This window comes from Zerene cesonia, chromosome 6 (assembly GCF_012273895.1).
Source record: "Zerene cesonia ecotype Mississippi chromosome 6, Zerene_cesonia_1.1, whole genome shotgun sequence".
Taxonomy (NCBI): Eukaryota; Metazoa; Arthropoda; class Insecta; order Lepidoptera; family Pieridae; genus Zerene; species Zerene cesonia.
Window position 1 is genome coordinate 5323632 of NC_052107.1, and position 23779 is coordinate 5347410.

Consider the following 23779-nt stretch of genomic DNA (forward strand, 5'->3'; position numbering starts at 1 on the left):
AGCTGCTCAGTATTTGGGTATATCCGTGGTCACAGTGCCAGTGGATCCTGAAACGCTGACTGTTGATGTGAATGCTGTCAAGAAGGCTATCGGAAGGCGCACTTGTATGGTAAGTTATATTTAAATTGAATATTGTACTTGGTGTGTTTTTACGTAAATTTTTTTTATGTTTAGATGTGGCATAAGATGCAGTGCGCTTCCCTAGAAATTCCACTAAACAATAAGGATGGTTGTGTTACGTATTCGACTATTCTATTTTAATTTTGGTCCTTTGTTTAAATTCGAACTAACTAATTCGAAAAAAAATGTGTATCTGGCTCTGTATCCGTCGCATTAATGATTACTAAAAATTTTATCGAGTCAGTCAAAATCAAGCAATATACGAATATTAAAATAGATTGATAGTTATATTTAGTCCAAAAGGGATGCTCTTGTACCAGAATTCAACTCATAACAGATGTTTATAAGTTTTTGAAAACATTGTTTTTTAGATTATTGTTTCACCTTGTTATAAATGTGATTTTTATATACAAGTATATTTTTATGTAGGAAACATGTTTTGCGGTATATGAAGGGCATATTCTGACATTCAAAATTATTTAGTATTAAAAAGAATCAACCAGTATAGAACAAAAAGTTTAAAGTTTTTTTGAGGCTCGAATTTTTGTGTTCGATTTATACATAAACATTTATTTATTTATTTGCTGTTCCATACTAATAAAATTACAAAAAATACAATATATCTTGCTGATTTTTACTGCACCATCTCAAATGACAACCTTTACTATTATAATGGTAGATTGTTTTAAATAACAAATGGTTAAATATCATACGTTACCGAGCAGTTCGGCCCGGCTTCGTCCGTGTTACATACATATTAACAATATTTATTGAAATAATTTTTCAAATCGATCCAGTACAGTTCCCGAGATAAGTGCATTCAAACAAACAAAAACGAACTGTCCAGTTTTACCGTATCCCCCCCAGATAGTAGGATCGGCGCCTAACTTCCCGTACGGCACGATGGACGACATAGAAGCGCTGTCGGACGTCGCGGTGGAGTACGGCGTGCCGCTGCACGTGGACGCGTGCCTCGGCGGCTTCGTCGCGGCCTTCATGCCGGAAGCGGGCTATCCGGTGCCGGTGTTCGACTTCCGGTTGCCCGGCGTGGCTAGTATGTCCGCGGATACGCATAAGGTGAGTTCAACTGTGGCTAGCTCATTTTATGTATGCGTGCGTGAGTACAGGTTTATGAGCGCGTATTCGTTAGTTATTGATTTGCATTATAATATAGAAGTATAACACTCGTTCAGATTATTACATATTAACAAATAAATTACATTTATTCATAATAAATTTATTAAATTATTTTGTAATATTGACTACGTAAAATTAATAGCAATTTATGTCTTAACATTTTGTTATTTCATTATAATATTACAGTACGGTTTCGCGCCCAAGGGCACGTCGGTGGTGTTGTACCGTCGGCCGGAGTACCGCCACTGCCAGTACACTGTGACCACGGACTGGCCCGGCGGCGTCTACGGCTCTCCCACTGTTAATGGTTAGTAACGGAGAGAGAGGGAGAGAGACATGATACAGTTTTACAGAGAGTGAGAGTGAGGGGATAAAGGAAGCTAGTTTTAAGTAAGATAATTCAAATAATATTTTACTATAATTTATAGGCTTTGGCCTTTTTTATATATAAGAAAGCGGAAAGCACCTGATTGGAAAACAAAACAAGACCAATACATTGTTCAGTCTGGTGGGGCACTGGCGGTAGGGGATCTAACAAAACGGACAAACAAAATAAGCCAAATAGATATCTTTATTAATATAATTACCAATTATTTAATGTGAGCTGTCTTCTATGCGACTACTAGTAATAGTTCATCATCATCCTAATCGGCCCATATACTCGTATGTGTTAAACGATATACGTTTCCTTTCTAGCGACACAGGCATCTTATTAGAGTGTAGGCTATAATCCATCACGCTGGTCAAGTGAGGGTTGGCAGATGTCACAAGCAGTCAAAAATTTATCGATACTTGGACATGCCGGTTTCCTCACGAAGCTTTTTCCCAGCGAATAGTTATTTTAGTAAAAGGTAATAAATACATTTTTCAATTCTTTCATTTCTAGGCAGTCGCGCGGGCGGTCTGATAGCGGCGTGCTGGGCCACCATGATGTACATCGGCCGCGAGCGGTACGTGCGCATGACGGCCGACATCCTGGCCACCACCACTTACATCGAGACTGAGTGAGTATATGAAAAAATCTTTATAATTTTGTACTTGTGAACTCAATAAATAATTTTTTTTTTCATAGCGGACAACTGAGCTGGTGGTTCGCCTGATGGTAAACGATCACCACCGCCCATGAACATTCGCAGTGGCTCAGACCTCTGAGAATGCGCTGCCCGTTTTTAAGGGATAAGGAATAAGGAAAGGATTGATGACTGGAAAGAAGGAGTGGACCGGGAAGGACGAGGAGTAGGAAATAGGCCTCCGGCTCCCCCACTCACCGTACGAAACACAATAGCAATTGTATTTACATTCACTTCTTTCGAGGTTGCATAAGTGTAGTGAGATACACTCACCACGCGCTAAAATCTGTCGTATGTACTTCGTATCCTTGCCATAAATGGCAGTCTGTAACTGGAACGTCTGACGTTTAGAAAGAGATTCAAGTTCTGTTAGGTCCCTCTCTGAAGTGTTCGCTTGAAATCCTGTACTATATGGCCGTATATCTGTACAATATATTATATTGCCATATAAATAAATTGACCACAGGTCTAAGAACAATCTCTCAATGTGCTTGTGAACATGTAAATATTCATTTGTCAGGTTACGGAAAATCCAAGGTATCTACATATTCGGAAAGCCGGCGACCACCGTGATTGCTTTCGGCTCTAAGGAGTTCGATATTTTCGCAATGGCCGAACTTTTGCACAAGAAAGGATGGAGTTTGAATGCGCTGCAGTTTCCATCTGGGTATGTTATTAGTTACAATAGTATTAATAATAAATATTAATTTGTTTCGAGCGTTTTTGCTTGGAAATTATCATATCGTTTATCAAACTCAGTGTTCTTTTTTTGCTTTACAAAATAAAATCATATGAAACCTTCATACCGCAGTGTATAAGGGAGAACCTAATGTTTAATTAATTAATTAAACGTATACTGACGATCATATAGTCATAAAATCGTTTCACGCTGATGTAGATTACAGTGTTTACACATACTTCATACAATCCATACTTAATATTATAAATGCGAAAGTAATTCTGTCTGTCTGTTACTTAATCACGCCTAAACCACTAACCAATTTGCGTGAAATTATGTATATATATTAATACTCAAGAAAGGACTTAGATTATTTGTTATCGCGAAAAAAAGGTAGAAGGGGTTGAAATAGGGGATGAAAGGTTGTATGTAAGTTCGTTATTGTAAAACTGATTTTGATGAAATTTGGTATGAAGATGGAACTTGGGAGAGGGGGGGGACCTACCATGCTTTTTAGAAGATTCAGTTTTAGGTCAAGACCCCAAAGACTATAGGCTACTCCTTACCACGTTGCCATATAACCGAATTCCACGCGGGCAAAGCTGCGGGCGGAAAACTAGTTGGCAAATAAATATCTACAAAAGAAGAAAATAAATGTTATTTTTTACAATAAAATCATCTTAAAAATAAACATATAAAACTCGGGGACAATTTGAGACGCAGAGACGTCGTAGCAGCAGTTTTCAGTGGCCCCCTTAAAAAATTAAAGGAATAGTGTGTCAATGAATCCACTTGATGAAAAAAAATAAAAAATCGCTCCAGCCGCTATGGGAAACATAAGGCACAGAAGAAATATACGTCAACTAGCTGTGCCCCGCGGTTTCACCCGCGTAAGTCCGTATCCCGTAGGAATATCGGAATAAAAAGTTGCCTATATGTTATTCCAGTTATCCAGCTGTTTACGTACCAAATTTCATGGCAATTGGTTCAGTAGTTTTTACGTGAAAGAGTAACAAACATCCATACATCCATACAAACTTTTATAATATTAATAGGAAGGATTTGCCAAAAGTTGTACCACGCGGTCGAAGCTGCGGGCAACAACCGGTGATCTATAGAATTAAGTTATTATAAACAAACCAGACGCTCGTCTCGGCTCCGACCGGATATCAAAATTCCTGTTTTATCCTAAGTGATCATTTAATCGGGATAAAAAGTATCCTATCGCCCAAGTCAGCTCATATCCTGTATACCAATTTTCATCGAAATCCGTTATAACATTAAATATATTATTATAAACACACTCATTCCGCCCGGATATCAATACCCTGTTTTATCTCAAGGGAGCATTTCATTGGGATAAAAAGTCAGCTCATATCCTGTCCGTGTACCGAGTTTCATCGAAATCCAGTAGTAGTTTCCAGTAGTAGTTTTTGTAGTGGTAGTTTTTTTAGTTGTAGTTTTTTTTAGTAGTAGTTTTTTAAGTAGTTTCAGCGTGATCGACGGACAAACATACTCAACAAACACCCAAACGAACAAACTCTCACACATATCATGAATGTTTCTCAAATGAACATTTGTAACCGGCAGCGTGCACATGTGCGTGACGCACGCGCACACGGGCGCGGGCGTGGCGGCGCGGTTCGCGCGCGACGCGGCCGACGCCGCCGCGCTCTGCCGCCGCAGCGCCCGCGCGCCCGCCGACGGGAAGGTGAGTCTTATTTATTTATTTATTTCAAGAAACGCTTACCAACTAGATACATAATTTCTTGTTAAAACTATTAAAATATACATTATACATCTATATTAGTACTTATGCATCTAAATTATAGGCACAGCTTTGCCAGCATTTAAATTAAAAATAAAAATTTACATAAAACTACAAGTATTGAAATTTAATATAATTGGCTCAAGGCATTAAAATTTGCTTTTTGAACAAGCTCAATTTAGAAAAATGAACATCTGTGTTACAATCGACGGTAAACATTGTATTATATCATTTTAAAATATGTTGTAAGGGGGAGTTCGAACCATATTTATTTTTTGAAAATCTCACATACCTTGCGCAAAAAGTACTAAGCCGACAATTATAGATAGGCACATTGAAGCCAATTTGTGACAACAGTGATGGAGTCTATCTCATTGTTCATTAATTTACATAGGCATAGTAGCTGTGAGGCGCTTCTGCGCGTTTCTAAATATTCCATTTTGAATAAAACTTTGTGATAACTGTGTGCTTTTCTTTTTAACCGACTTACATAAAAAAAAGGACGGACTCCTATTATAGGTAGTCTCTGATGCTCTCTTTCACGTCGCCACGGAGCGATTGTATGCTATGATTTTTGTGTCTAGAGACAAGTCAGGAGGTTAAAAAATGATATAGGCTACTTTACCACATTGAAACATGTCATTTCCATGAGTATTTCCTTAGATTTTCCTTTGAATGTGGAAGTCGAGTGCGCTTTAACACGAATTGGGCCAGCTCGCACCGGGTAAGTACTATACCCCCACAGAGGATCGCCGTGAAATAGTAGCATACTACTGTGTTTCGTACGGTGGTGAGGCCCGTTTCCTTATTCTCAACCTTCCCTGTCCATTCCTTCTTTCCAATCGTCAATCCTTTCCTTATCCCTTCCCCCTAAAAGCGCATTCGCAGAAGCCCTACCTCTGCAATGGTCATGGGCGGTTGTGATCGCTTACCATCAGGCGTACCACCAGCTCACTTGCTTGCTATTACATAAAAGAAAACTACGCGAGCGAAACTGCGGGCGATAAGCTAGTATTGTAAATATTCTTTTAACCAAAATGCTTGTTACCAAAGAAATTACACACAGACATAATTGTGTTTTCCTTTCACAGATGGCAATCTACGGAGTTGCACAAAATATATCAGACCGAAGCCTTGTGTCCGACATCACGAAGCATTTCATAGATTCCATGTACTATTTGCCAAAACCTGAAGATTTGGAGAAGTAAATGTTTTATATCATTACCAGTGTACTTTTTTACGCTATAATTAGTAAAAATATTTATAAATTATTTTCAAAAACACAAAGAGTTTCAGTTTGTATGAATGTATTCCATGTTTTTTATTTGGTCATATATACATGGCGTTTGTTTGTCATGGGTAGAGTAAGGTTTTTACACTTAATATGTTTATTTTTCTGTAAAATTTGATATATAATTTTTAAACACGCGGGTTTGTTAATAGTTTTGTGGATAGCTTTGTTATGGAACTATGTAAATATTTATTGTGATTAAAAATGTATAGTTATGTTATAATTTCCTTGTAATTTTAAGGAAAGTTTTAAAAAGTATATACTATTTATGATACATTCCTGGTCGAAAATGTATGTTCGTTCGATTTAATAGCTTATAAAAATTAATAAATTTATTGAAAGAATTGTTTTAATTTCTGATTTACTACCGACTACGCTTGAATTGAGCCATATTAAAAAATATAATTTTCATGCTCAAGTCGGAAATTCCGAACTACCCTTATAAACATACAAAGTTAGAAACTGTGCCAATTTATACTATTATATATAATTTAATAGAAATATTTTTATATAAAAACACCAGTGGAAGTATTTATAATGTATAAAATATAATACAATATACGTATTGATCTAAATACTGTTTCATGATATGCAACTTTTATGTAGGCAGTCTATAAGTTTGAATCCATATTTTTGTCTTTTACTTGCTTATTACACAAATAGTATTAAGAATTCAAGAAAAGATTTTTTGAGAAATCTTATATCGAAGTCAATAATTTTCAATAACGATGAGATCGTCGTTAGTTTGACATTATTTTGTGAGGAAGCAATTGAAACTGCGTTTTATTATAGTGATATGTTTAATTACAAATCATTAGTTGTTAATGATCTTTCAACACACTCGCAACAGCATGGTATGTTGAAATGTTCAATAAATATTTCGCCAGACTTCGATATTCCTATCATTTCTCTCAAGATGTGTTTTTGAACGCATATTCCCTCGGTGTTTTTACTAAACGACGCCAGTGAAGAACATCTACTATCATCTTTATTACTGAAAATAATACATTGACTTCGTCATGTCAAGATTCATTGTAATAAGCACCTCATTCCTTCGGTTGTAATGTTCAAAATCGCATCGTGAAACAAACTTCATCAAACTGCCTTGTAAAGTGTTGATTTCATTTAAGTTATGGTAGTAAACATGATAAAATCATTCAACAAAATCATTAATTAAGTAATTATTATTGTAAAGATAATGTCCCAATGTTCTTTATAAATTTGTTCCTTGCCCATGTACGATTACAAACCACCAAAAATTAAACAAACGTAAGGTACTACACATTTAACACTTCGTTTTTATTTTTAAATGGACGAAAAATTAACAACAACTTAGAATCAAAATCGCGCTTAAAATTATCCGTAGCAAGAAGAACACTGGGACCGTATGCTTACAATTTTTTTTTTTTTTTAAATTGATGATTTGAATATATATGCAATCCAGAACCCAATTATTTATTGCTAGCCTATATTTGCATATATTTTAGTTGATTTAATACCTAACTTATTCGGTAATAATTAATGAGGTCATAATTACTACCAAATAAGTTTTTATTTATGACAGTGTCGGCAATGGGTCTAGTGGGTAGCCTGATGGTAAGCGTTACCATCGCCCATGAACATTTGGGGAGGCGTAAGGTCGATTGCAGACCTTACGCCTGTACAGGATTGCCGACTTCAAATTGAAAAGGGATTAAGAAAGGATTAACGAGAGGAATAAAGGAAAGGATTGGGAAGAGTAAGAAAAAGGATATGGGCCCCATTCACCCTACGAAACACAGCAGTATGCTATTTTACGCCGGTCTTCTGTGGGGGTGTGGTACTTCACCGGTGCGAGCTGGCCCAATTCGTGCCGAAGCGTGCCCGACTACCACATACAAGTATTACCATGTAAGGCAAAACAAAAACGTCTACGAATACAAAAGTATGGAATGACGGTGCTTTTGATGCGCAAAACGATTATTAGGTGAGATTTATGGAATTGTGATATAAAACTAATCAAATTCTCATGTATATAAGAAAATATAGGCACCTAGGTACATACTTACCCTAGCATCATCGATCTTTTATTATTTTGTCTGTAATCAAAAATGATATCGTCACATTAACAAGTTTTCAATCTATATATTTAGAACTCAATGGTGACTGACTGATTGACTGACATAGTGTTCTATCAACGCATAGCCGAAACCATTAGACGGATCAAGCTGAAATTTGGGATGCAGATAGATGTTATGACGTAGGCATACGCTAAGAAAGGATTTTGATAAATTCTACTCCCAAGGGGATAAAATAGGCGATGAAAATTTGTACCATGAAAATTTATTGGGACCGCGCGGACAAAGCTGCAGGCAACAGCTACTATTAAAATATACTTATAAAGCAGTCGTTGCAGTCGTTTTGATGGGTATACGTGTATTGGACTTAGAAGCTTTTTTTATTCGTATTAATTGTGGATGTGTATTCAATTATTTACTTAACCTATGACACTAAACGCAAACTAACCTGCATATTTCCACAAGAAAACGTTGAACTATTTCTTTTTGAGTATTTAATATATAATACCACTGGTTATCTTTGTTTTTGGCAGCTTTCGGAACATAAAGCTAAAAGTAATTAAACATTACAATCATTAGCTGATACTAAATTTTATGTAATATAAATATGTATTAACTATTTAGTATCAAGTACTTCAATTACCTACCTGTTGTGAAGTGACTGACATTATTTTAAGATATTATATAAAAGAAAAAAACAGTTATCGTTTAATCAATCAAAACATGGAAAATGTATACGACCTCAACCGTGTTCCCAAAAGGAACACGAGAGAGGCATAAGCGGCTTCTTTATACCTGTACAGTATTATGCTATCTGTACCTTTACTTACTGTTTGCTTAGAATCACAAAGATCTGTATCCATAGTTGTGAATCCTTGTCTACTCGTTGAAAAGGGGATATCATTACTAAATACAGTTTTGTTATTTTTGAGCTGAAACAAATATATTAAAAAGCTGGAAGAATGAAAATTACAATTTGCTAATTTTTAGTAAAGACCGTAAACAAATGCTTATATTTGACTTGATGGAAAAATGCTACCAAATGAGCATTTATAGCTTTGAAAGATGTAGAACTGTTAACTTAAATATTATACCTAAGCATATTAATATAGGTACCTATATTATTATAATAATTATCCTTCTTTATTTTTTCTTAATGCTGTGTCCGCATCGGGCCTCTCCGTCTACTCCCATTAATTTGAAGAGAAAAGTAATTGTTCATTTATCAGTATACAGCCTAACTCGATAAATGGACTCCAAAACAAAAGAAAAATTAACGTTTCGGAACAGTTTCATTAGCGTTCAAGTAAAATAAAAAAAAAGCATTGGCTTCATAACACATATTAGATTTTTTTTATGTAGTAACGGACAACTGATTTGGTGATTCGTCTGATGGTAAGCGATCACCACCACCCACAACATACGCAGAGGTAGTAGTGCCTCTGCGGATGCGCTGCCCGCCTTTAAGGGGTAAGGAAAAAGGGATGGATTGACGACTGGAAAGAAGGAATGGTCTGGGACTGGTGAAGAAAAGGAAACGGACTCGGATTTTTATATATATAATTTAGAGAAACATTTATTCAATTAATTTGAGCAAGGCGAACAAGTAGAAACAATTTATAATAAGATAATGGAAATGGCAATTTTAGCAAACCTCTTTTATTAGTTTCGATGCGATAGCATCTGGATAGTCCGGGACCTCAGTACAAATGCCTAACGCTCTGCACTCTGGTGAGAGTGTATTTTCATCTGTGAAATTATATAAAGCTTTTATTATGTATAGGTACTTTAATAACCGATACCGCAAGTGATTGACGGTGATTATGTCGGATTTTTAATTCAAGTCGATTTTGTTGTGAACTAAAGTATATTTTTTCATATGATATACATACCGATAGACAATGATCCATCAACGGAGCCATATAATACAAGCGTGGTAAAGTACTGTAGATATATCTAAAAAAACAAAACCACTTTTTATATTGAACAATATAACTCAGTTCATTAAATTTATACATGAGAAAAAACAAGACAATAACATACTTATTATAAAACAAATGTAATTAATTTACCCCTACCCCTTCAATTAGATATATTATAATAAATGAACACGTCAGTTTCAAAAGTCTTAAATTGTGTGTTTGTCTATATAAAGTATGCATGTCAATATAATCGAAATTAAAACATAATTAATAGTTCAATGAAGAGTGGAGATTAATTAAACTAAAACTGCTTAAAATAGATTTCTCTACAAAGTGAAGTTTATTACATGTAAATATTTTTGTGGTAGCAGTGGTAATAGTGAAATAATAACTAATTAATAAGATTTTGAAATCTACTTACAAAACGAGTCAACTGCCCAGCCATGTTTTCCTCTCACTGTAAATACCTCAAATGACATACAGAAATCATACAAATTTCATTTATATTTCAATATATAATATATTGAATTGGTATGCAAGTGCAATAAATAGATTATTCCTTACTCATATTGCTATCGCTTAATAATATTTTCCTGGAAACACTTGGAGCTCAATTTATTATGAATTAATTTTTATTTTTAAATATTTAAGCATCATGCTTATATGAGCTTATCTTGTAAAAACTTATATTATGAATATTGGAATATCTGAATATCAATAGGGTTTGAAATCAATCATGTAAACTAATTAAATAACAATGGGTACTCCTTTCCTACTTAAATACGAGTAAGAATTTCTATCCTCAGAAAATCTTTCTCTTGCATCGTCTCGTCTTTTCAATTCAATTCAATTTTATTTTATGAATGGCAGTGCTGTGTTGTCACAATTTTGCCAATATCACGTTGTGGATAGTTTTACATCTGAGAGTCTCGTCTTTTAGTAAACATCTTCAAAATGAAGTGTAGGTCGATATGAATTAAATTGCGACAAAGGTTTGACAGCAAAATATTTTTAAATATTTATTAGCAACGAGGACAAAGCCGAACGAGTATAGCATATTTTAAACCTATTATTATTCGTTGCGACTTTTAGTACTTATTGGCGACAGTAGCTATTTCTAGAACATACAAGTCAAAAGCGGTTATTATGAGCTACGATTATTACGGTTATTATGAGGTATATTATGAGCACAGATAACATATTATGAGGTTTCAGGATAGAGGAAAACTGCTCAAGTTGATACGCAAACCACAGTAACATGTCTCATATATACGAAGAAACATATATTATGTCATAGTAAAATTCGATATAATGCGCTTGGTTAGGTTAGGTTTATTTAGAAACTACACGGCAATTGTTCCGACTAATTTTCTCATCTGATGGTCGTTAGGAAAATTAAATTCTCAGCAAAATACCTATCCGAGATATTTAGTTATTTATTTATTTACAAATCCTTAATAAAACTATACATAAACGAATCTTATTAGTCATAGTTGCAAAAAGTGCAGTATAGTTAATTAATGCAAGGAGTAATTCACAATCAAACGGTTACCAATTTTTTACAGTTTTCATTCTTGCGAATTGGATTAAAATGTAAGCTTTTTCAATCTTGGCCGTCTCCTTGGTACAGCGGTTAACGGGTGAGCGTAGAACCGAGGGGTCCTGAGTTCGATTCCCGGTGGGGAAGCAAAAAAAGAAATGTCTCCGTCTGGCAGGACACAGAAGGCTGATCACCTACTCGTCCATAAAGAAAATTGATCAGTAAAACAGATGTATATCGTCTGCCCTATATCCCAGTATATACACGGTACTTCACTTTTTTTCAATCTTACTGCGACATTTATAAATATAGTAAAGATTGGATGATGACTGATGGCTAGACCTGTATGACATCACAAACTTATTGGCACTTAATAACATCTATAAAACATTTATAATTTCACAAAGTTCTAATTAGTAACAACATACCTGTAACGAACAAGTATGATGTACGTGCTCTTTTAAATTACATGAAACAATTTCTTTCAATAATTATGTTTTTGTTGCGACCATTGTTTCTTACCCACATTTAAATGTGCATATGATTGCATTGATACTCATTGAATATAGTAGGTATAAGTTATTGAAAAGAAGAGTCATTTTGACACAATGATACTGTTGTCACAATAGATCGAAAAATCAACATGTGAAAAGAATTTTATGATGAGATGTTGGATAGCTGTGATCTTTATTGGTTTGCAAATTGTGACGTCGAATGGCTCAGTCAGCTATTGCGGATCTAGAATGTGTGGTCACACAAATGGCCATACTTTTTGCAGATATTTGGTAAGTTCAAGATTACTGTGTACTATTATAGTGTGTCTAGTATTATTTAAAGTGATAAGACTCACATTTATTTAGTATCATACAGATCCTATAAAATAAATGTGAGTCTTATCGCTTGTACAATTCATACACAATAAAAGGAATTTGTATCGGTCAAGCTGGTGCTGCTGCAAGCTTATGATTCCCCAGCTTTTTTGTTATTTCCGAATTGAAACTATTTACGAGAATCACTTTAAACAATTTGTCTTCTGTTATTATAGTCGGGACCAGGACCTACGTGCTTAGGTTTCATGCAAGCTCCTCTAACAATAGAAGACAAGGTGCGTATCATGGCCCGTCTTAATCGTAGACGGAGTGATATCGCGATGGGGTTGAATGATTGGCCCCCTGCTGCAGATATGCTCAAATTAGTAAGTATTTTTCTTACTTTATTCCATATATTGTATGTTTAAGGATTCTCATTCAAATTAAATATCAATTTATTATTGTAAATAATACGGAGAAATTTCATACGGTTGCTTAATGTTTGGGATAATGGGCTGATATAAATATGAGCTTTCGACCCATAGCTTCGTTCGCGTACTCTTCCCTTTCCTATCCCATGTTTCACTTTCAAGTATTATTTTCTTGCCAAAAAACAGATTGCACCTACATATTTTTTTGCCTGATTACCATTTATTAAATATGTAAACGCGCATCACTGCTTCAGCTACCTTGAGTGATTTTTCGAGTTAAAGCTGACTTTGCGACAACTGTCCCACAGAGAAAAAATTACGGGTTAACAGTTAACCCTTAAAACTAAAGTTTTGTTTCGAAGTATACAACTATTATTAACATTGAAGTAAGTGTCATACATTTAGTTGCCATTCTCCTCGAAAACTTATATATGAAGGTTACGTAGGTGTATTCGGCAGGTCTGAGAATGTAGAAGGAATCTGTGAAATATATTATACTAGCTTTTGCCCGCGGCTTCACTTGCGTTAATTTCGGAACAGTTTAATAGATGTTATTATACATATAAACCTTCCTCTTGGATCACTTTATCTATTAAAAAAAATCACATGAAAAACATTTTTTTCATCACATTATTATTCTTAAATACTTAATTTAATAACCTTAGGTTTTCATAATTTCATAATTTACACAATACAATTTATATTTATTTAGCGTTGGGTTGATGAATTGTCGCGGGAAGCGCAGCTGTGGGCCGACCAGTGTAGACCCCCGAGCCACGTTGAAGAGCATGATGCTTGCCGAGATCTTTGTACGTTTATTTTCAATAATATATGTATTTGCAATAAGTCATCAACTTTCCAAGACTTGCAAAACTCTTGAGCAATATGAGGAGATCGGATAAAGTCTCTCAAATAAGGTACCTATATATAATAACGGGAAACATGATTCGTAATACGTAATTTACAAATATGGAAAGGACCGTGAAATGTGTGAATATATTATGATGGCATTCTTTTTTTTTTAAGTAAATAATCCATCTAAAGCACCTACAAATACAAGACTAGACCAAATTTTAATAGGACCGCATGACAAGTAACACTTTTTGAATATAAAAGCAAATGGTTCAACGGTTCAAACGGTTCACCCACAAATAAATACAGTTGAATTGAGAACCTCCCCTTTTATGAAGTCGGTTAACAAACAGATGTACGTACTCACATAAATTTATTTGTGTTAGGAAAATAACACTCTTGCCAAAATAGCTTGAGCCATAATCCACAGAGCAATAAATGTATAGATTTGATGTTATTTGTTATTAAAATTCGATTTCCAGATTCTATCTCAGTAGGACAGTGTGTGGCGTCAATAGTGGGCGAAGCGCCGGGACTCCGGCCGGAGACGATGGTCGACATTTGGTACATGCAACGCATATCATATGAAGGAAACTTTACTTCTTATATCCCGTATGATACTTTAATTTTGTTGTTCATTATTAATATAATATATATATATTGAAGATTTACAAATTGTTGTTTCATCAATGCAATTTTCATTTATGAAGATGAAATGTTATGAATAACTTTTTTGGATGTTAATTTAGTTATTGAATGAGAAATTAAATATAAACATTTTAAAAATTAATACATTCTATGATTTACATTTTACATGTACATTAAAATTTTTGTCAAGGTCTTCAGATAACTATTATGGCGATTTTGCTCAAATGATTTGGTCACGCACGTATATGGTTGGATGTGGAAGAAGTAGATTTATGGTAAGATCATGATACAAATTAATAATAGATGAAATTGTAGAGCCTTAAGTGATACTGTTTTAGCTGTACATTCTTTTCGATGCATAGTTTAATAAAAGTACACTTAAAAATTCACTTAAAAGTTTTTTATGTCGATTATATTATATGTTTAAGGAAAATTTCTAAATAGTTACTTAACCTCCATATCTTATCTTCTCCAGGCTCTATGGCGTGGTCGCATTCGAAGTGTAGAACGTTTAGTATGTAACTTTGCACCTAGAGGCCCCATACCCACCCGAGCGCTGTGGACGCCTGGCGCGCCGGCCTCAATGTGTCCTTCAAGATCCCGACCTGATCCTGATGTGCCTGGACTTTGTACTTTCCGTTAGTATAACATTAGTACAACTTACTATTACTGGTGAATTGCTTGAAGATAACGCAAGTATTGTGGGCGCCAATGCGTTTACTGAAAAGTGGTTAAATCTATTCCAGTAAATGAAATTAAAATGCCCGAAGGTACAGGTGAGGACATGGGTGTAGAAGAACACTTGCTTTTAAATACTGTTCTTGAATTAGAAAATAACGATACTTTAAATTATATGGGAAGTTTAGACGAGCACTACCTAAAGACAGTAGCTATGGCCACCATTGATTATCTGTTTACATCTGAAATATATTATAACAATAACTTGTATAAAAGAGAGGCTATGGAGAATACATTGTACGATGAAAATGCTACACATTTAAATAAAGAAGGAACAAGTATAGTACCGGATTCAACGCCTAGTCAGAATAAAATTACAATAAAAAAGAAAGTGAGTTTGGTTGGACGTCCAAAACCGTATAATTTAGAAGAATTAGATGATCCAACCATACCGAAATTAAAAAGAAGTAAGTAAATCAAGAAAAAAATATTCTTGAATGAAGTTTGATGTTAAATTGATACTGAAACCTGTTCCAGATGAAATCGTTGAAGACACTACAGAAAAATGGGATCTCTATGCTGATTTTGATTATAAGGAACTAGATAATTATGGAATAACAATGAACACTTTAGCATCGAATAATACATCCACTGGTATGTTAAGAGGAAAGAATATTAATATAATAGAAATATAGATAATGAATTGAGAAAAAAAATATTTTCCAGGTCATGAAGTACAAGAACTTGATAGTCATATAGATGCCTCCCTAGGAATAAATACATTTCAAAATACAGAAAAATATGGAACGCCTGAGATTGAATTAAGATCTAATTTCTCAATGACACTTAATGTATCAAATCCTATATCATACGAAACAACGAAAGATTATCTAGATGATTATCTTTCAGATCGTAAGTTGTTAAAAACTGGACTCAAGAAGAATTCGAGTTACTGTTTTTTTTTTGTAATTAAGTGTATCTGTGTTAGTAAATAACATAATTTTAAGTTTTTTTATTTTTCATTAACCTACGTATATAAAATACGAAAACATTGAAACTAGCGTTGATATATAGTTCTAATTAATATTATATTGATATAATTAAGGTCTCATCATTTCTTTGTCTCAGTGAGACTTCAAAGTGAGAAGAGTTGATCTATCAATAATTACAAAATATAAAACGTTGACATTTTAATATTTTCACAGCGGAGACATTTCGACAGTTGCAAGAAGCATTAGAGCGTATGGAGAACAATTTGGCTGATCCAGCAACCGTCGTAGGGAAGGTGTTTATTACGTTTTCATACACATATTTACATTTTTGTGCTTTTAACAAAAGTTGATTAGTGGTAACTGGTCTTTTACGATTTTTGTCTGTTAACTATTTAAAAAATTCTGTGAATTTAAAACATGCTATGTGAAACAGATTTATTTTTGAGCAGTTACATATTATTTGCTAAATTATAACAATTAAAAAATTACAAAACATGTATAGGTCCGGCGCGAAATAAGAACTCAACAGCCCGACTCTAACGCCACCCAACCAAGAAGAATTAGCAAACAACAGTCTGAAGAATTATTGGCAGAGATAGAAAGAAATAAAACAAGACAAAGAGGTCCCATGCTGAATATGGTATTAAAGTATTTGCCATATTTGAAGCCGTATGAAAATACTATTCTCGGAGAAGACTCACCAAATAACGCCGAACGAATTATGCCCTCAATTATTTTGCTTTTAGTTTTGTGTATGTGATTTGTTTTAGAGATTTAAGAATTTTTTGTTATTTTATATTTGGTATGTTCGATTTGTTTAATATAGTTTAAAAAGCAATATGTGTGTTTTTATTTTTTTAATATGAAAATATGCTTAAGCGATTGAATAATGTATAAACTACAATTTTTTTAGTGCTCGACGAAGTACTTGACTCATAATAGGTACTCCTATGTCGAGGTTTTTAATTATTTTCGAATGTACAATGGATTTGTTAAAGTTTAATAGCAAACAAATTTTATCGAGTTTATACAAATGCATCAAGGAGTGAATTCCCCAGTGTAACAAAATAATTAATTAACGTTGACGACTGCACGTTACAATTTTAAAGGTAGGATTCTCTTATGTTTTAAATGGGCGTTTGAAATTATAAAGCTTATACGAACAATGTAGGTACATAAATTGTTAATTTGCTATTAAATTGAAAGCAGTTATATATTGTTAGAGCGGTCATTGTTCGGTAGTTTGTCGCTAACTGGCGGGAAGGCTCGTTGCCTCGTAGCCGTCGCGTAGCGCGCTACGAATAATTGCTAATGCATTTTTTTTAAATATTGTTTAATAAAAAGTCTCGCAACATAAGTTTTAACAGTAGAAATTTTCGTATCAAATAAAACTACTTTAGGTATAATCGTATGTTATTTGAAACATTTCTATTCAAAATCTTACCATAAATTGGAAAAACAGAATGTCAGACGATACGAAATCCGCGTCAATGAACGCATCTGCCTCCCGGTCGTGGTTTCGTGCAGCTGATGATGTTAAAATTGAGTTTGGATTTGGAGTTCCGCTTGGGGCGATGTCGGCTCATCCCACTTTTCATTCTGCTTGGGATATTGGTTGGTGAGTTGCAAATAGATAAAAAAAGTCTTGTTTTTAATAAATGTTACTGAAAAGGTATTGAAAAATAGGTACAGTATGACTACCACCATACATAATTATTATATTGTACCAAGGACAATTTCCTCTGAAGGGTTGCGATATGAATCGCGTATTTTTCTACACGCAAAGTATTTATTTTCAAGGTGTTTATTACCATAAATATTCTCGTCCTTGATAAATTGTCAAAAATACGCATGTAATAAAAATATACTTAAATAGGCAATACAATCGGGAAAGTTAATACAAAATATGCAAAAATGTAAAGTTAAATAAGTAATTGCATGCACTATAAAGTTCCTTGAATTGTATGAAGCATCAACATATTCTATTAAATAGAATACCTTCGTTGTCTAGATGTAGCGGAGTGGTCAGAGCTAATGAAATTAGCGTGAAAGGATTGTTCAATTAAGGTGAATTATTGATTCGATGCGTTCTGTCGTCTAGACTATGCACGATACGTTTGATGTTAGGCATTCATATATGTTATTATAAAAAAAATGTAGTATTATTACTTTTCCAATAGAATTAAAGGTTAACAGAAACTAGACTAAAGTGCCAAATTTTACCCCCCATTTAAAGCAAAAATTTTGGTCGAAATGATTACAAATAAAGTGGTGTCATGTAATTATAATCTACTAGCTGCACCCCGCGGTTTCCCGCGTAAGTGGGAGTGTTGTAAAATCCTAATTATAAACTATTGTATGGGAGGTATTTTGATAGTTAATATTATAGAGAGAGGCTAAAAAAGCGACTGTATAAAAATTTAGAAGGCATGAGGCAGGAGATCTACGAGTACCCTCGCCAATTCTTAATTTATCTTTTCTCACAGTAGTAGGATTGTAGGATGTATCGTATTGTCCTACTAATATCATAAATGAGAAAGTTTGTAAGGATATATGTATGTTTGTTACTCTGTCACACAAAAACTACTGCACCGATTGCAATGAAATTTGGTACGTAGACAGCTGGACAACTAGAAGAACATATGGGCCATTTTTATCCCGATATTCTTACGGGATACGGACTTAAGCGGGTGAAACCGTGGGGCGCAGCTAGTTGCTAAATAATTTAAAGTTCTTTAAAACCTGATCTTCTTCTTAGTCTTACCCTGGAAATTGACTTGATTATATTAGTGGTTACATTTTAGTTATTTCACTCAAAACCACCACTGTAAGCTAGTTATTTATTAAAAGTATTGCCTGATTAATATTGTATATTTCATATCTAGAAATATCTACGATTTCTTTTCGAGACTACAAGCGCTTTTCTTTGTAACAAAAAATAAAAATAAATGATATCGGGAGACGAGTTTCAATAAAATTTAAACTTTGTATTTACACTTCCGTTCATTCTTCACACAAGGGGGAGTCACATCGTAGTCATCAAAATTCCCTCCTTAAAATGCTGGATCTTGTTTGTAATGCACGCAATAAGGGTTTATCCTATATATTGTAGGAATATCTTCAAAATTTACGAAACTATAAGACTATTTTACAATCAATTTTGTTTTTGCAAATTGTGCAGTTCATATACGACATTAATACTTTGTGGAATACTTTATTTTTGATGACATCCGTGCATAGTTACACAGAGCTTAGTGCAGAGTATAGCACTAATCAGGTTAAGTACAGTTGCCGCATAGGTTACTGCTAAACCCTTTGAGATGTATATACTACGTACACTATTCTTAGGAATTAGAACTGTACATATATTCGAGGCCGAGGACAAAATAATCTCCAGATGGCAGGAAATCATCATACATGAAATTTATTTAACGAAGACAATTGAAGCGTAGGAGTCAATTGGTGATACTGAAGTTATTGAGATAACCAGATTTAGCGACTTTGGTTCGTGACGCTGTTATATCATGAGTAGGAGTTCTAGAGGCTACGGGAGTTTTTACTATATAGTAATAATAACTTACTCTTTGCCGTGTTATCCTATAAAATCATCATGATTTTGTGTCTTTATTTGGTTCCCAAAAATATATTAAATATGTTTATAATTTAAATTAGAGCATTATAACAAAAGTACGTCTAATTATATATTATTTACTCTAACTGATAAATATTGTCTAGAAAATAAGGACATCAGATTAAGCGGCTATTAGACAATTACCACGAAAAACCTTGTCGGTTTTGAAATAATTATATTTTGTTAGAAAAGTGTGTCATAAACATTTCATTGACCCAACAATCGACAATTTGAATATTAGGAAGTCTGGTATGGAAAATCATAACCTTTACCTCTAATACTGTGGATATGTCTTTGAACTCATCGATTCAATGGACATTGTAAGGAATAATGACCCCTGTTAGTTCAGTGACCCTTGACACACATCCAGTACAAAGCCTGTCAAGCCCTTCCTTAAAAATGTAAACAGTCGGTTCAACCACCTCCAATTTAGATTTTAGATTCATCGAGGCATTCAATGAACTTTGCTGTAGGAGTGTAGAGATTTTTTATTTTTTGCGTATTTATTTTAAAATAATTTTAAAGTGGTCATGGTGCGATATTATATTATTTATTTAAACAATGGGAATCACGTATAAAGACGTATTTTAAGAGATGAGATAGTCATAGTCACCAGTTCGTAGGAATCATAATTATTAATGATAATTTATCTCATCTACTTATATTTATATTCTCATATGTATACTGAATAGACATAAAATATTTTTGGTTTGTCGTATTTATTTTTGCTTGTATTTTTCTACCTTACCTTAATAAAAATGGTTTTTTTATTGACTATTAGTAAAGAAAAAAAAACCTTTTATATTGTACTCTGTATTTTTACATTAGTGGGTTATCTACTATATAAAAATAAGTCGGGTTTTCCTTCCTGACGCTATAACTCCAGAACGCACGAACCGATTTCCACGGTTTTGCATTCGTTGGAAAGGTCTCGGGCGCCGTGAGGTTTATGGCAAAGAAAATTCAGGAAAAAATTCTGCAGAAAAGCGGGAAAGTCATTTTTCACATACAACCACCTGGTGGCGAAACGAAGTTCGCCGGGTTTGCTAGTTGGGTATAAATGTCTCCCAAAATATCGGACTTTAACCTCCATACAATCGGAGTAATTCTCAAATCACTCAAATTTTATTCGTATCAGCTCGATGTAAAGTCCATTTTCGTGATCACATTTTGTTATATAAAAAGTATGGGTGCGAGACGTTTGTCCAATACGCACGGAGGTTCGTTTCCGCTACCCCGTTTCCATGGCAACCAGATCAAAACAGACCTGTCAAGTGGCACGATTTTCTTAACCCGGCTTCACTAATGACACACCACAATAGCTATACTTACTGAGAAATAATGCCCTCGTTACAATATAAGATTTAAGTACATGATTTCCTTGCAAACTTACATATGAAACTTGCAAACGTGATAAGAGTAGTACGACGAAAAATGGATTTTGGATTTGGAGATTCACTCATTCCCAATATTACGGGCTTACGACAATTTTTCAATCATGATCCCTTTTTTGGGTATGTACTTTAAGTACGATATTAGTAGTTGTATAAATTGCCTGTATTGTTATAATGAATAACTAGTGAAATGCTATGCTCTGCTAAATTATTTGGCAAAAAAGTAAATTATACACGAAAAATATATACGTATCGTATCAATGAATATATATGATCACTTATGTATAGGTGTAACCGTTATACTATGAAATAAATAATTAAAGTTGCACTTTATATGCCTACATTTTTTTTTCAAAGTAAAGCAGTGGATAATTGCAATCTGGCAAATAATTAATTACTATTTTGTTGTTTTACTTCATAGTCCCAATTCTGGTTTCCATCATATGGCCCGCATGATGGACCGAATGATGGTGGAAAGCATGCAACCGTTCGGCTTTGCAAGAATGACGACTAGACGGGGTGCGGATAAGGATGAACCTCCGAGAGACGGACTGAGATCTGATAGAAGTGACGCTAGAAGAGAACGTGCTAAAAATCCTCAAACCCACACCGGGAACGGAACTAGACACCCACCGACACAAGGTATATATGTAACTCTTTATATTTGTTAATTATACAATGAACTAACAATGAAAAAACCTTGATGTATTAAATTTTCAGTGGTTCGACCGACTCCAGTTAATAAATTCCAAGAAACACCATTAGACCAAGCGAAACAGACAGACCCTACTACCGAGAAATGGGCGGGTACATTGCGTAAACGCGACCCTAACCTTCAACCCTCGTTGCCTTCAATTGTTTCTCGCAAAACATCTTCATCCTCCATGGGCAGTGGTAGAAAAACTAGATCAGTTGAAAGAACGCCCCGAAGACGACACCTTATACCAATTAAACCAATTGTCCGGAAAAGTGACGTTTCTGCCGATGGTGATGCAATATTAGAGAGAGACGAAAGAGTTTTTGATGCGACTGGCTACGAAATTCATCTGGTTGAAACGCTGGAAAGGGATATATTGCAAAAGAACCCAGATGTGCGCTGGAAAGATGTGATTGGGTTAGATGACGCAAAGTCTGTTTTACAAGAGGCAATGGTTTTACCCCTGGTGATGCCAGACTATTTCAAGGTAAAAGTGTATTTATTGTGTTAAGAGTCACATTTTCTTAGAAGTTGTTTTATCGCATTGTAAATTTACCATATGTAATAACCACACGAAAGAGAATTGAAAACTTATTTTTAATTATAATAAGTTTTCAATTCTCTTTCGTTGTTACCTACCTTTAATTTTGGTGTAATTAACCAAAAAGTGCCAGTCTAAAATTTATAAGTCAAGATTCGCGTGCGCGATTACATACGGCTGTCCATTCATGCTGCATGCTTAATTATAACTTACGTGAAACATTTGGGAAGTGGGTCAAGTGGCTACCATTAATTTGGGCTGTGAAACTACACACAGATCTTATATAAACTTGTAATTTTGAATGCCGATTAGACTCACACTAGCATTATCTTATAAATTATGTAATCTTTTTAATTGTAGTTAGAATAGGAATATTTTTAAAGAATGCGTCAAAAACAAAGCGTCTTACTATGCACGTTTCAGGGTATACGTCGTCCTTGGAGAGGAGTTTTGTTAACAGGGCCACCTGGCACAGGCAAGACGTTGCTAGCACGGGCTGTGGCAACCGAGTGTCGAACCACTTTCTTCAACGTATCATCTGCTACATTGACATCAAAATATCGAGGGGATTCCGAGAAACTCGTTAGGTTGCTTTTTGATATGGTATGTCGTGGTTTTTATTATTGTATTAGATTCCATTTTGTTTTCATCGATTAGTCATTTTATTGTGGTAGTCGAGCACGCTTCGGCATGAATTGGGCCAGCTCGCACCGGGGAAGTACCACACCCCCACAGAAAACCGGCGTGAAATAGTGGCATGCCACTGTGTTTCGTGCGGTGAGTGGGAGAGCCGGAGGCCCGTTTCCTTTTCCTCACCCATCCCAGTCCATTCCTTCTTTCCAGTCTTTAATCCTTTCCTTTTCCCTTTCCCCATATAAGCGGGCAGCACATTCGTAGAGGTACTACCTTTGCGAATGTTCATGGGCGGTGGTGATCGCTTACCATCATGCGAACCACCAGCTCAGTTGCCCGCTATGACATAAAAAAAAGTCATTTGTTTTAAAGAATAAGTCAGTTATATTAATTTTTTTTTCTTCTTTCTGTTCAGTTTAGTTTAGTTCAGGAGTCAGCACATATAATTTTGTCACGACTATATTATGCATCTTCAATGGTTTTGGACTAACCAACACCTTTAATGATAAAGCTTACATCTTCAAAATCACTTTATAGGCCGCATTTTACGCACCCAGCACCATATTTTTGGATGAGGTGGACTCACTTTGTGCTATGAGGGGGGCGGACTCTGAGCACGAAGCTTCTCGAAGATTCAAGGCTGAGCTACTGATTCAAATGGATGGATTAGCTGCCCCTTTGTAAGTTTTTAGTATATATTATATAGGTTTTATTTGTTGAACTTAACACTATCTACACGCTTATCATAAACTTTACAAAATTTGTTAGATGCGGCGCGAAATGTAACCACGTTTAATATTAATTAACACGCTTTTTTTTATTATTAGCTTCACTTGTATGTTTGTATGTATGTAACTCACACCCGTTTTTCTCCCACTTCCCGCGAACC

At 34.7% G+C, this 23779-nt stretch overlaps 4 protein-coding genes across 5 annotated transcripts in view; 3 read left to right on the top strand and 1 right to left on the bottom strand.

Moving 5' to 3' along the window:
- Window positions 1-6406, top strand: part of LOC119840455 (sphingosine-1-phosphate lyase) — a 12100-nt gene extending 5694 nt beyond the window's left edge. For both annotated transcript variants that reach the window (XM_038367079.1, XM_038367078.1), the window contains exons 6-12: window positions 29-109; window positions 988-1197; window positions 1444-1564; window positions 2144-2261; window positions 2848-2994; window positions 4597-4717; window positions 5866-6406. In XM_038367079.1, the coding sequence (XP_038223007.1) occupies window positions 29-109; window positions 988-1197; window positions 1444-1564; window positions 2144-2261; window positions 2848-2994; window positions 4597-4717; window positions 5866-5982 (915 nt within the window). In that variant the 3' untranslated portion in view covers window positions 5983-6406. The remainder of the gene's footprint in view (window positions 1-28; window positions 110-987; window positions 1198-1443; window positions 1565-2143; window positions 2262-2847; window positions 2995-4596; window positions 4718-5865) is intronic.
- A 440-nt stretch (window positions 6407-6846) lies between these two features.
- Window positions 6847-10624, bottom strand: LOC119840538. Its single transcript, XM_038367211.1, has 7 exons — window positions 10466-10624; window positions 10015-10078; window positions 9777-9871; window positions 8953-9054; window positions 8571-8671; window positions 8114-8143; window positions 6847-7059 (listed from the first exon to the last, which is right to left on the bottom strand). The coding sequence occupies exons 1-7, from the start codon at window positions 10487-10489 to the stop codon at window positions 6870-6872; spliced, it is 606 nt and encodes a 201-aa protein (XP_038223139.1). The 5' UTR covers window positions 10490-10624; the 3' UTR covers window positions 6847-6869.
- Window positions 10625-11709: 1085 nt separating this feature from the next.
- On the top strand, window positions 11710-16754 carry LOC119840611. Its single transcript, XM_038367298.1, has 11 exons — window positions 11710-12369; window positions 12630-12779; window positions 13537-13633; window positions 14159-14288; window positions 14515-14599; window positions 14800-14962; window positions 15071-15469; window positions 15540-15656; window positions 15729-15914; window positions 16208-16287; window positions 16497-16754. The coding sequence occupies exons 1-11, from the start codon at window positions 12244-12246 to the stop codon at window positions 16752-16754; spliced, it is 1791 nt and encodes a 596-aa protein (XP_038223226.1). The 5' UTR covers window positions 11710-12243.
- A 493-nt stretch (window positions 16755-17247) lies between these two features.
- LOC119840404 (katanin p60 ATPase-containing subunit A1-like) overlaps window positions 17248-23779 on the top strand; it is an 11064-nt gene continuing 4532 nt past the window's right edge. Inside the window, exons 1-5 of the mRNA XM_038367002.1 lie at window positions 17248-17612; window positions 21441-21661; window positions 21740-22203; window positions 22681-22860; window positions 23428-23570. Coding sequence (XP_038222930.1) covers window positions 17458-17612; window positions 21441-21661; window positions 21740-22203; window positions 22681-22860; window positions 23428-23570 — 1163 coding nt within the window. The 5' untranslated portion in view covers window positions 17248-17457. The remainder of the gene's footprint in view (window positions 17613-21440; window positions 21662-21739; window positions 22204-22680; window positions 22861-23427; window positions 23571-23779) is intronic.

Bases quoted from the DNA above. Each gene is read 5' to 3' on its own strand.
- LOC119840538 (XM_038367211.1), bottom strand. From the start codon at position 10,489: ATGGCTGGGCAGTTGACTCGTTTT. The intron at 9,055-9,776 runs GTTTGCTAAAAT...TATTTGTTTCAG, and splicing joins CATCGAAACTAATAAAAGAG to CTCAAAAATAACAAAACTGT. The intron at 8,144-8,570 runs GTTAGTTTGCGT...TTTTGATTACAG, and splicing joins TTTCTTGTGGAAATATGCAG to ACAAAATAATAAAAGATCGA.
- LOC119840611 (XM_038367298.1), top strand. From the start codon at position 12,244: ATGATGAGATGTTGGATAGCTGTGATCTTTATTGGTTTGCAAATTGTG. The intron at 13,634-14,158 runs GTACGTTTATTT...TTCGATTTCCAG, and splicing joins TGATGCTTGCCGAGATCTTT to ATTCTATCTCAGTAGGACAG. The intron at 14,600-14,799 runs GTAAGATCATGA...TATCTTCTCCAG, and splicing joins GTGGAAGAAGTAGATTTATG to GCTCTATGGCGTGGTCGCAT.